This window comes from Diospyros lotus, chromosome 11 (genome assembly GCF_014633365.1).
Source record: "Diospyros lotus cultivar Yz01 chromosome 11, ASM1463336v1, whole genome shotgun sequence".
Lineage (NCBI taxonomy): Eukaryota > Viridiplantae > Streptophyta > Magnoliopsida > Ericales > Ebenaceae > Diospyros > Diospyros lotus.
In genome coordinates this window covers 8,808,582-8,822,449 of record NC_068348.1, presented here as the reverse complement: position 1 = coordinate 8,822,449, position 13,868 = coordinate 8,808,582, and the positions used below count along the sequence as shown (strand labels likewise).

The following is a 13,868-nucleotide window of genomic DNA, read 5'->3' as shown; positions in this document are numbered from 1 at the left end:
CCTCATTATATAGGAGGTTTATCAAGAATTTTAGCTTTCTCAGGAGTCTTAATCAGTCTTAGTGATATAATCAGAAGGGCAAATTATTGAATTGAAATACAATTGTTGATATCTTTTGCTGCTGTAACTTCTTTTTCCTTGAGTCTCCTTCTCTAATTCTTCCTTTTCTTTCCTTTGCCCCATTTCTTCTCTCTCTCTCTCTCTGATTCTCTTTTCTTCTTCCCAAACTCTCTGCAAATCCTTGCTGTACCACATCTTTAGTTCTTTGAATCTAGCTTCATAAACGATGTTTGGTCTTTTTGAGTTTCTCCTTCATCTTAAACTGTTAACAGGTCCTACAGGCTCTTCTAAAGGTTAGACAATTTCAATAATATCTGCTACTAGTTCAAAAGGGGGATTCCTTTACCTTCTTTAAAAACCTAAACTATTGTTTCTTTACTTGGGAAAAAAAACCTAAACTACTACTATTTTTTGCATTGCTGAAGGTTTTGGAGAGTGCATAAAGATTACATCTTGAAGCTGTTGTCTTTTTCAAGGAGTTTTCTACTTCCTCAAGAGACTCTTTAATTATTTATTTATTTTAATAATTCATTTTGTCTTGCCGCTGCTTTATGTTTCCGCTGACTATAGCCATTTGACTTGAGATCTCTGGTCTATCTAGTAGTGTGAGTTAATACTGAATAAGAACTATGTACTGGATCAAGGATTTAACATGGGTTGGTTCAAGGAATCTGACGCAGATTAAAGGTCAAATATAACCACTTGTCAGGAACCCTAATGTTCTATAAAGAAATTCCTCCTCCTTTTTCTTATTTTTTTATATGGCAGTAGTTGGTGATTGTAGTTTCAGGTAGCTGTTTGGGTTGTATCCTGTAAATTGGCTTGGCGCCAACCAAACATTGCCTTAGGACTGATATATAAGCAACTAACAACCTAATGAGAATTATCGAGAAATTCTATCAAATTTCAGATCTCTCCCTCAATGTCTCTCCCTCCCTAATCTTCTTTCTCTCTTGCTCTCTCCCTTTTTCTTCTTTTCTCCCTCCATTCTTCTCTCATTTCTCACCCTAAATTCTGTTCCGATTCTCATCAATATAAGAGAATTGGTTTGTCAGGTTTAAGACCCTGACAAAGTGGTATCAGAGCAATCGTTCCTTAGTTGTGAGTCAGGCGATTGTTGGGGTGATCGATTGAAGCGAGGTGACTAGTGGTGAATAGCGGGTTTAGTTTCAGCAATACAGGGTTGTTCCTAGTTCCTTTGTTCGAGAGGTCTAGCCATGGCTGATGGTACACACATGAATTTTGATACACAAACGAAAAATTTTGAGTCGCAACTGTAGCAAATGAACACGACAGTGACCGACCTTCAATCGTGCGTGAACTCACTGGAAGCTGGGTCTAGCAGGAATCATGAAGCAATCCTTGTGGACCAGAAAATCGAAAGGGTGGATCGAAGGGTTGAATCGATTGAGGCAACAGTGGAGGGCTTGTCACAGAAGTTCGATGGCTTCATGATGATGTTTGCGAGGCAGCCTCAGGTAAGTATCTCTCTTGATTTTCCTCCTAGAGAGCGGCCTGATCTGTTTCTTCCAGGATTCTGACCAGCTCCTCCTAGGACAACTGGTTGCGTAGAATTGGAGGTGGCACCAGCTACAATCGAAGAAAATTTGGAGGAGAGGACTATAGGAAGGTGACCAGAAGTACTGACCACGCAAAACTTGTGATACTTCCCAATGCCAAAGTCTGATACTTTGATGTTCGAAGGGAAGAATCCAAGATGGTGGATAAGGCGTTGTGAGAAGCTATTTTCGTTGTATTGTATGCTTGAGTAGCAAAGGATCACCCTAATCTCTGTGTATTTCAATGATGTAGCAGACTCATGGTTTCAAAGTTGGATACGGGTGCAAGGTAATTACAATTGGCCAGACTTTGTCGAAGATTTCTGTGGCAAATTCAAAGATAGAAACATGATGGATATAGTCAAAGAATTTAACAAACTGAAACAAGAGGGTTCTGTCCAACAATATTAGGTGAAGTTTGAGGAATTGAAGTCCTTATTGCTTAGCCTCAACCCGTATTTAATTGTGGCGTACTTTGTCTCAAGTTTCATCAGTAGCTTGAGTGAAGAACTACGGCCTACAATCAAGTTGTTGCAACCAAGGACTGTTAAATAGGCTGCGGACAGTGCTAGGTTGCCGGAGTTATCGATGGAAGCAATCATGAAAAATTAGAAAAATTCTTGGAGAGGGGTACGCATGAATTTGAATCAACAAGGAGCTCAAACGGGGATGGTTAATTGGGGAGCTAATAAGGAAATTGTAAGAAATAATCGGGGTTACAAAAACACAACAATTCAACCAATGGCTATGTTGAATCAACCTGCATCTGGTAAATCGGCAATAGTGGAATAGAGGAGAGAGACAAGCTAGCCTATCTTACAAGTGTGGGGACAAATATGTTCTAAGCCATCAATCTAAAAAGCACCTGCTAATGCTGGAAGGTGATGAGGAAATAGAGGAGGTAGAGGAAACTCTTGCAGTAGAGAATGAATTGGAAGACATTGGTGATGTTGAGATATCCTTGCATTCCTTGAGGGGCTTAACTAATAGTAAAATCATTAAGGTGGAAGCAAAGGCTCAAAATCACAAGCTGATGGTGTTAATTGATATCGGGAGTACACAATTTCTTGGATGAAAACGCAGCCAAGAAACTAGGATGCTTGTCTCCCTAGCACTAGGGGAGAGCAAAAGTTCGGTTTACTCAAACTAACTGAACCGAACCGAACCAAACCGATTGAACTTGTTGGCTCGGTTAAGTTTTTTTCTTGCATCGGTTTGGTTTGGTTAATTTTTCTCAAAAGTTCGGTTTTCGATTTTCGATTCGATTTTTTCGTTGGAAGAACTAACTAGTCCAATCGAATTTTAAAATGATGTTTTGATATTTATGAAACTACGTTGTTTTCTTTGGTTTTGTGTGTTTTCTATTGATTATTTCGATTTTTTTGCGTTTCTTCAATTTAATCGGTTTGGTTCTGTTTATATGGTTTGTGTTGGTTTTTTCTGTTATCGGTTAGTTCAGTTTTTTGGATTAATCGGTCGGTATGATTCGATTTTGCTCCTCGGTTTAGTTTAATTGGTTAGTGGATTTCAATTGGTTTGGTAATTGAACTGATCGTTTGCACATCCCTAACTAGCACACAGCCTTTGTTAGTAACTGTAGCTAATGGGGAAAAAGTGATTAGTAAGTTCACTTGTGTTGATTTTCGATGGGATATGTAGGGGGAGCGATTTGTGACAAACTTGAGGTTGTTGAAACTGGGAGGTTGTTGGGGCTAGATTCGATGAAGACCATTAGTCCAATCAGCTTTGATTTTAATAAGCTGGAGGTCATCTTTGACAGGAACGGAAAGAAACTAACTCTTGCTGGCAGCCTCAATATGGGCCTATGTAAAATGATCACGAGAAAGAAGCTGCATAAGTAATTAAAGAATAAGATGGTGTAGGTGGCATTGCTATTCTCAATACATGCCATAGAGGAAATGGAAGGATTTCAAGGGAGTGCAGGAGAGCTAAGGGTGATTGTCAGCAGCCAACCCCAAAACAACTTGGCAAGTACATGAACTCTATTCTCTACATATGCTTTTGAATGTGTTTTGAGGACCTCTTTGCAGAACCTACTGCCCTACTGGCCTACAGAATTTTTGACCATTCCATTCCCCTCAAACCAACTATTGAACCCATCAATGTTCAATCATATAGATATCCTCCAAGACAAAAGTTCAAAATTGAAAGATTAGTAAAAGATATGCTACAACAGTCTATCATTCAACCTATCCATAGCTTGTTTGCTTCTCTTGTATTACTTGTCAAAAAAAAAAAAAGATGGTTCTTGGCATTTCTACATTGACTATCGTCAATTGAATGCCATAACCATCAAGGACAAGTTCCCTATTCCCATGGTCTTTTGGATGAACTCAAGCATGCCTCTATTTTTTCTAAACTTGACCTTAGATCCGATTATCATCAAATACAAATGAATTCAGAAGACATATCAAAGACAACGTTTTGTACCCATCATGGGCACTTTTTAATCCCTTATGAACCATATATTTGAGCCATATTTACGAGAGTTTATCCTAGTATTCTTTGATGACATTCTTGTGTACAACCCTACTTTTGCTAACATATTGGCCACCTAAGGACTACATTTGAGGTTCTCCGACTTAAACAATTGTGTGTTAAGAAATTGAAATGTGCCTTCATCAATTGTGTATTAAGAAATCGAAATGTGCCTTCACCCAAAGGTAGGTGGAGTATTTGGGGCACATCATTTCTAATCTTGGGGTAAGCACTGACCCCAATGTGGTTGCCATGCTTAATTGGCCTAAACCCACTTTTGTCAAGGTTGTGAGAGGGTTTTTGGGGCTCACTAGTTACTACCGAAGGTTTGTGAAACACTATGGAATCATTAGTAAACCCTTAAAAGATTTATTGAAGAAGGATAACTTCTGTTGGAATGTATAGGTGGAGAATGCTTTTGTTAAACTACTTGTGGGCATTTTCTGAACCGCCTTGGGCTATTGTACGGATTGCTTTGGGCTGGGAATAGTCCTATGATCGAGTCCCAGCCACTCGAAGCCCAATGGGCTTAAGGCCGAAGAGGATCTCAGCGAGGTCACACAATGCTAAAGCATGAGCTTAGATCGTAATAGCAAGTGAGCTCCTAGCAATGCCTCTAGCTCGCTGGCTGACCCGGCCAGCTTGCAAAGAAGACCACGGAGCAGAATAACTGGAGATGATGTCTACCTGTCTCTATCAGTGGTAAACTAATCCCCAGATCGTGCAGAGCCTTTACTCTCGGTTTTATGGAGATAATAAGGACACATTGTCCCCCAGGATGTGGCCCACCATTTTGAATTTCTTGTAAATTGTAAATACCCGACTATAAATAGGGGGTCAAAAAACCATTGCAAGAGAACCAACAAGAAAAATACATATTCTTACTCTGTCAAAATGATCAGAGAGTAGTCGTGGACTAGGCATCATTATGGCCGAACCATGTAAAAATTCTTGTATATTGTCTGATTGATTGTGCCATTATTCTCCTCCCTGTCATTCAATCAGCACGGGTCGGCAAATCACAGTCGACCAATTCCGAACGTCGACAAAACTCAAACAAGCCATATGTGAAGCCTTGGTGTTGGCTCTACTGGATTTTAGCAAACCGTTCGTGTTAGAAACTGATGCCAGTAATTATGGAGTAGGGGTTGTTCTGATGCAGGAAGGACGTCCTGTTGCCTTTCTAAGCCAAGCCTTTAATTCTAAAACACCTTGGGTTAATGTCTATGACTAGGAGTTGCTGGCTGTACTCATAGCGATTGACAAGTGGAGGGATTTTTTCGAAGGGAATTTGTTATCCAGACTAATCATGAGAGTTTGAAGTGCTTGTTGCGACAAAAATTACAAACTCAGCTCCAAAAGAAGGGGATGACCAGGCTGTTGGGTTTAGACTACACCATTCCAGTGTTCTAAAATGCGTTAGGCGCTAGTCGGGCGCTAGATTGGGGCCTAGGCGGATTGCTCTTTTTTTTTTTTTTAGTTTTTAATGTAATTTCATGTTATTTTCAGATAAATCAAAGTTAAAAAAGACAACAAAAAACAAATAACACACATATATATATACCAGGCGATTCATGTGGCATGTACCAGGCTAGGGTGGAGGAAGAACAAGGAGAGACATGTACTAGGCAGCCGCCTTGGCCGACTAGGCATCGCTCGGTACCGATTAGTTGGGCTGGTGCCTAAAGGGGTCGATTAGGCCATAATAGCGATGGTAGGGAGAAGGTTTTTACGAGTTTGTTGTGGTAGGAACTGTTTAGAGCTTTGGGTGTAAGGCTGCATATGTCTACTGCATGCAACCCTGAGTTTGATGGCCAAACGTAGCGAGTGAATTAGTGTTTGGAGACTTACCTATGCTGTTTCTGTTTTGTGCAACCTAAAGGCTAGCATAAGTGGCTTCCTTTGGCTTAGTGGTGGTATAATTTGTGTCACCACAGCTCCACCAAGATGTCTCCATTTGAGGCCTATACAGTTATAAACCTCCTTTCCTACCTGCCACTCTGGAATCTACTTCAGTAGCTGTATTTGACTCCCATTTACAGCAATAACAACATATCCAGCCTTTATCCCACTATGTGGGGTCTACTACATGAATTCTAGACTTCCATATATTTATATCTTTTATCATAACTTCATTTAGGTTCATACACTTCATATCAAATTTTAATGTCTCTCCCAAAGTCTTCTTGGGTATACCTCTACCTCTTTGTTTTGACTAATTGTTCCATTTCATCAACTCTCCTCACAAGAGCGTCTCTTGGTCTTCTCACATGACTAAACCATCTTAGTCTAGTCTCTCTCATATTCTCCTCGATTGTCACTACTCCTACCTTGTTATGAATAAGCTCATTTCTAATTTTATCTTTTCTTGTATGACCGCACATCCATTTTAGCATCCTTATCTCCGCTACACTCATCTTTTGCTCATGCTGGTATTTGACTACTCAACATTCTGAGCTATACAACAAAACTGGTCTTATAGTTGTCTTATAGAATTTTTCATTCAGTTTTAATGGGATTTTATCATCACATAACACCTCCGATGCATTTCTCCATTTTAGCCAACTTGTCTTAATTCTATGCGCGATATCCTTGTGAATTTTTTCATCTTTTTGAATCACTGATCCCAAATATTGAAAATGGTTTTTTCTTTGTATGATTTGGTCTTCCAATTTTATTATAACATCCTCCACTCTTGCATTCTTACTAAATTTACATTCCATATATTCTGTTTTCCTTCTACTTAATTTAAATTCCTTAAATTCTAAATTGTTTCTTCACAACTCAAGCTTAGTGTTCACTCTTTTTGTTTCATCCACCAAGACTATGTCATCTGCAAATAGTATACACCATGGCACCTCTATTTGAATGTGTTTAGTGAGCTCATCAATTATTAAAACAGATAAGTATGGACTTAGTGCAAAATCTTGATGCAGTATTCCATTCGCATGTTTTGACTCTTGTTTCTGCATCATGATACATGTCCTGAAGGGCTTGTATATAGGATATTCAGACTCCTTTCTTCTCTAAAATTCTCCATAATACTTCTCTAGGGACTCTATCATAGACATTTTCTAGATCTATAAACACCATATGTAGGTCCTTCTGACAATCCCGATACCTTTGCATTAGACACCTTAGTAGGTATATTGCTTCCATTGTTAACCTACCAAGCATGGAACTAAATTGATTTTTCGAGACAATTTGTTTTTTTTCTGAGCCTCTGCTTTGTTACTCTCCTTTAGAGTTTCATGGTATGGCTCATTAACTTAATTCCTCTATAATTTTCACAGTTTTGAATATCTCATTTGTTCTTGTATATAGGAACCAAAGTACTTTTTTTTCACTCATCTGGCATCTTTTTTTATTTAAGGATCGCGTTAAATAATTTCATTAGCCAGGAAATACCCTCTTCTCCCATGCATTTTCATGCTTCTATTGATATATTATTCAGTCCCACCACCTTATGATTTTTCATCTTTTTTAATACTTGCCTTATTTCTTTTGAACTTATGCATTGATAAAATGTATAACTCACGTTCCCTTCGGAGTTACTAAGATGTCCCAACCTAACCCTTGTGCCCCCACCATTATTGAATAATTTTGTGAAATACTCCTTCCATCTCTCCATCGCTCCCTCATTCACTAATACATTTTGTTTTTCATCTTTTATGCATTTCATTTTTTTCTCTTGCTTTAGCTAATTTATATATATCCCTTTCTCTATCTTTTGTATTAAGTTGTTTATATAGATTTTCATATGCTTTTGACCTTGTTTCACTAACAGCTCTTTTTGCTTCATTTTTCGCTTCTTTATAATTTTTTAGGTTTTCTTCATTACTACCCTGATAATAGTCTTATAGCAAGTTTTATTATTTTTAATTTTCAATTGTACCTCTTCATTCCACCACCAAGACTTCTTAAGGTTTGGGGTTCTACCATTTGTCTCTCCAAGGACTACCTTTGCCGTGCTTCTCAGCGCAGTAACCATTTCCCTCCACATTTAGTTTGCCTGCCCTTTTCCATTCCATTCCCTTCTACCCCTTAATTTTTCTTTGAAGATTAATTGTTTCTTCCCTTTTAAATCCCACCACTTAATTCTTGAATTTTGTTTTATGTGATTTGTTCTCTTATAATTTCTTACTTGGACATCAAGTACCAAAAGTCTATGTTGAGTAGTCAAACACTCCTCCGGTATCACCTTACAATCCCTACAATATAATCGATTCTCTTGTCTCATGAGGAAGTAATCTATTTGGGTGCTTGATGTGACATTTTTATATGTGATTAAGTGTTCGTCTCGTTTTTTGAACCTAGTATTGGTTATGATGATCACATATGTCATAACAAAATCTAGAATAGACTTACCCTCATTATTAATTTCCCCGAATCCATATCCTCCATATACCTCTCTATAGCTGTTTCTGTCTCTACCTACACAACCATTTAAGTCACATCCTATAATCACTTTCTCTCCTCTCGGTATCATTTGTATGAGTCCCTCTAGGTCCTCCTAGAATTTTGTTTTTATCTTTTCACCTAACCCCGTTTGTGGTGCATATGTACTAAAAATATTTATAGTCATTCTTCCTAGACCAACCTTCACTATAATAATCTTATCTCCTATTCTCTTTACATTCAGTACCTCATCTACTAAGCTTTTATCCATAATAATCCCCATTCCATTTTTCGCTCGATCATTTCTTGTGTACCATATTTTATATCCAGTTTATGATAAAGTTTTTATTTTTTTCCCTATCCATCTCGTTTCTTGAAGGCACATAATATTAATATTTCTCCTAATCATTACATCTACCACTTCCATAGCTTTGCCTGTTAATGTTTCTCTGTTCCATGACCCAATTCTTAATCTATGATTTTGGCTTTGGCTTTGGCTTTGAAATTGATTTTGTTTTTGATTTTGGACTAGCTTCTTTATCCGTATCTGTCTTAAGCAAATGCGAGGACCCTTGCTCACTTGTCACTACATCCGGGTACCAATGCAGCAACCCTAGCTCACTTGACACTACATGTGGGCAGTGTAGCGTGCCGTTATGAAGGGTTACACCCTAACAGTTTTTCATAGTTTGTCTAGAGTTCATATTTTGGGTTCAACTAGGTTTTATGTTGGTTGTCAGTTACTTAACACAATCCTGCTCCTTTATTCGGGCTTGGGACCGGTAGTGGATAACATCCCCAAGCGGAGTTTCCCATTTACAGCAACGACAAGAAATTTTACAGGTGCTGTGCAAGAAATTAGCAACTGCTCAAAATAGAATGAAGCAGTTTGTTGATAGAAAAAGAAGTGAACAGGAGTTTGCGGTGGGGGATATGGTCTATCTCAACCTGAAACACACTCACCAAAGAGCTCTTTCTCAGAGACAGATTTCCAAACTCAGTCCTAAATTCTACGGGCCATTTGCGATCGTGGCTAAGTTTGGGATTATAGCTTATAAGCTCCAGCTGCCTCCTTCTACTCAGATTCACCTAGTGTTCCACATTTCAATGCTTAAGAAATCAGTGGGAGTCCAGTCGGTTAGTTCTTCTCTGCCTACTTTTAATTGTGATACTTCACCTCTAGTGGAACGGGCTCTTATTTTGGATAGGAGGGTCGTCTACAAGCATGGAGCCCCTTTGACACAAGTGTTGATACAGTGGACTCGCCTCCATCTGGATAACAATACGTGGGAATACTTACCTAACTTGCTGAATAAATTCCCATTGGCTGCTGTCCATTTCTTGAGGAAAAGAAATTCTTTTTTTTTTTTTTGGGGGGGGGGGGGGACCATAATTTTCTATAAAGGGATTCCTCCTTTTTCTTATTTTTTTGTATTGCAGTAGTGGGTGATTGTACTTTCAGGTAGCTGTTTGGGTTGTACTGTAAATTGGCTTGGCACCAATCAAACATCGCCTTAGGACTGATATATAAGCAACTAACAGCCTAATGATAAAAATTCTATCCAATTTCAGATCTCTCTCTCAATTTCTCTCCCTCCCAAATCTTCTTTCTCTCTCGCTCTCCCTCCTGTTCTTTTCTCCCTCCATTCTTCTCTCATTTCTCACCCCAAATTCTGTTCTGATTCTCAACAATAGAAGAGAATTGATACGTCAGGTTCAAGACCCTGACACCACTTTTCTTAAGACTCTCTTCCATGATACAACAATAGAAGATGCCCTAGGTCTTCTACAACATATACGCAAAAACGTTCATGTGAGTTTAACTCTCTTTCTGGCAAAGTTACCATTCATTTTCTAGAAGCCCGCAAGGCAGACACTGAAATCTCTTTGGGCAGATAGAACCCTATGTTCCAAATAATACCATCATTTTAGGAGCACAATTGAGGGCCTTTGGCTTATGAGATTTCATCTATGGATTGTGCAATTCTAGTCTAATGTTGTGCTAGGCTGAAGTTGCTCATGGTGAAAAGGCCCACTCTCCTTGCAAACACTGTTAGAGATTTTACACCTTATGAGTGATCCTTGTGGCTATTGGTTGGAGCTTCAGATGTGATTGCACATGGGTTATGATCTTTATAATGTTTGACTTGTTTTGTTTGTGGCTAGTCATGATTGCTGATCTGAGTAGACTAAAGGTAACTAGGCCATGAAATGTACAAGATAGTGGGGGCGAACAGATTGAGTCGCGTCCCTGATTTGATGATGCATGAGAGAAGAGAAATCTAGCAAGAGGAAAGAAGCTAAGAACGTAGTAGTAGGACAAACTGAATGGGGTTTTCATGGAGTGGAGAGTCCATCATGTAGAGAAAAGCTGATCTATGGGAAGAGAAAGGGAATTTTTCATTTTCAATTGCCATGCATCCAATTCATTCAATCAAAATTGAATCATTCTTTGCATCAATACATATCTAAAATAAGCCTAATCAAATTTAAATAAGAATAACAAACAAAAGGCATCACGAAATTTAAATACCTAATTCTTGTAAAAAATAAATTTCCACCACTATTAAATTTGCTGAAAGTATGACCACTGTTTAGGTGTTTGTTAATTCAAACATCCTTTACTGTTATATTAATTTACGTTTGTACACTTGGCCAAGCAGACATGTTTCTGTTGCTTACGAAACTTGAGTGGAACTGCAAGTTTAAAGAATAACGTGGAGTCAACCCTCAGCTATGCTTATTAGCCTTGGGCATTTGGGGACGTGAAGCTTTCATTGTTTTCATGAATACGGCCTTTTCTTTGTTAGATTATGGATTTTATTTTTTCAATCTTACTCTTTTTAATTAATAGAAAGTAATTTTTTGGTATTCTGATGCAATAACTTTTATTGAACATTTTATCAAACGCGGCTGTTATTTTGATGCATATGTATAAACCGTATATTTATGTCATAACACATCTTTATTGTATAGTGTTGCAATTTATTTTGAAAGTTGTGCTGTATACAAGTCCTGTGTCTTTGCGTGCTGTTTAGATATAATTTTTCCTATACTTGTTCCAAAGAATTGTTGGAAAACTACTACAAAATTCTAGGAAATGTTTATTCAGATGGTAAATCATATGAAGGCTGCTAATGGACTAATTTAGATATAATACATGGATTATTAGGGCGGTCAAGAAACTTGGTTGTGTAACAAAATGATCAAAGCGGTTTGTCAAACTTGAGGAATGAATTCTTTCGGCAAGGTCATTGTAATATGTGACACTTCTGTGAAATCGGTCCTGTTCACAGTGTTTGTTTCATAACCAATCTGTCCTTGCAGAAAATCCAGTTGAAAATGGACTCGGGAAGGAACAAGCTCCTCCTGCCAAACCAAACCAGAAGCCTAATGGAGTCCATGATGATGATAGCAACCAGAAAGGGGACTCTTACATTACTCTAACCGGGCACAGAGCTGGTGAGGCAGCAATTGTGTATGAACATGGGGCTGACATCGAGGCTCTGATGCCGAAGCTCCGTCATTCTGACTACTACACAGAGCCTCGAATTCAAGAACTAGCTGCCAAAGAAAGGGCAGACCCAGGGTTTTGCCGTCGTGTCAAGGACTTTGTGGTAGGACGGCATGGATATGGTAGCATCAGGTTCTTTGGGGAGACGGATGTAAGGCGTCTTGATCTTGAGTCGCTCGTGCAGTTTAACAACCGAGAGGTGATAGTTTACATGGACGAGAGCAAGAAACCTCCCATTGGACAGGGTCTCAACAAGGCAGCCGAGGTAACGCTCCTCAACATAAAATGTTTCGACAAAAAGACCGGGCATCAATATACAGACGGGGCAAAAGTTGATAGGTACAAGGAGATGCTAAAGAGAAAAGCGGAGGACCAGGGTGCTGAGTTCGTGTCGTATGACCCAATCAATGGAGAATGGAAGTTCAGGGTCAGACATTTCAGCAGGTACAGGTTTGAAGAGGAAGAGGAAGATGAATGTAACTGGGATATGTGTGTTTCTCCTGCTTGCTGACACTAGTAGTAAGCAATGTGAATGTGCTTTGTTTGTTTGTGCTATGATCTGTTTGTATAGAATAGAATTTACCTGGAATTCGTCTGTCATACTAGCTAGTTGCCGTATGGTGGATGATGGAGCAATCCGGAGCAGTGGGACTAAGCTGTTGATGATGATGGTGCGCTAAGCCTAAGCTTCTGCCTTTTGATGTGGTATCTGTTACTGGGTTTGAACTGTGTTTGTCTGTCTGTGTCTGTCTTGTCATTTAAGTGGTCGATTCGGGAGGTTGGTTTGGTTGGACAGTGCCCAAGACCAAGATTGCAAATTTTGATATTGATCCATAAACAATGTTGTTATTATTGTCGTGCATATTTCAAGTTTTTCTATATAAAAGGCGAGCTCTTGTAAGATGTGATCTGTAGTATTTGCTTATATAGGGGGGTTTCTTTAACATGAAGCACTTGTGCGGGAGACAAGAATAAAGACGTGAGTACAGGAATGGGTTCTCTATTCACATTCTGCTTTTCCATTGCTAATTTAAAAAAAAAAATTTAAAGTTCTAAAAAAATTGAAAATCTGAACCTCGTATTAAAAACATTTGAAGTTTGTACATAATTGAAATTACAATAAAAATTGGGTCAATTAAAGTTCTGCTTATTTTTTTTTTTATTTAATTTCTAGATGTCACTGTGGTTTACTTTTGTTTCTTAGACATTATATTCGATAATTTTAAATTATAATGTTCACTGTGTGACATTGTTATAAAGAAATGGCAAGATGAGAGAGAGAGAGAGAGAGAGAGAGAGAGAGAGACGTCCAATAACCATGAAAGACACAAGCATATCTTTGAGTCTCTGCCAAATCAAAATAGGGAAAATGGGTGGTCACCAACCCAAACTCCTCAATCGACACCATTTTGAGCTTTTTTCTTCGTCTTTTACCACTCACTAAAAATCCTATATGGCAACATCTTCCAAATTTGTGAGTTTACTTTCGTCAATGTCATGATTGAGATAACCCCTAGCCAATGATTAATGCTTCGCTATGGCGGAAAGCTAGAAGCCTCTAAGTAAGGCGAAATTGGCTTCAATTAGGGAAATAATAAGTTAGGATTATAGTTTGGTGAAGAATTGATGAGTGTGAGATTAGCTAATAATGGAACAATAGGACAATTAGCTTCAATAGTGAGTTGTTGAGTTTGACGACCATGGCAAGGTCTTTACAATCAATGTTCGTCATTTTGTCGTGTATAATCCTAGATAAGCCTTCTTATGCCATTATCAATCTATGCCCCTCTCTCTCTTGCCAATGGGCTCTCGATCTAGAGCACATCAACCTTGACCAG

At 38.6% G+C, this 13,868-nt stretch overlaps 1 protein-coding gene across 3 annotated transcripts in view; it reads left to right on the top strand.

The window, feature by feature from the left end:
• Window positions 1-12,933, top strand: part of LOC127813677 (nuclear pore complex protein NUP98A) — a 36,708-nt gene extending 23,775 nt beyond the window's left edge. For all 3 annotated transcript variants that reach the window (XM_052354778.1, XM_052354780.1, XM_052354777.1), the window contains one exon: window positions 11,844-12,933. In XM_052354778.1, coding sequence (XP_052210738.1) covers window positions 11,844-12,541 — 698 coding nt within the window. In that variant the 3' untranslated portion in view covers window positions 12,542-12,933. The remainder of the gene's footprint in view (window positions 1-11,843) is intronic.
• The last annotated feature ends 935 nt before the right edge of the window (window positions 12,934-13,868 follow it).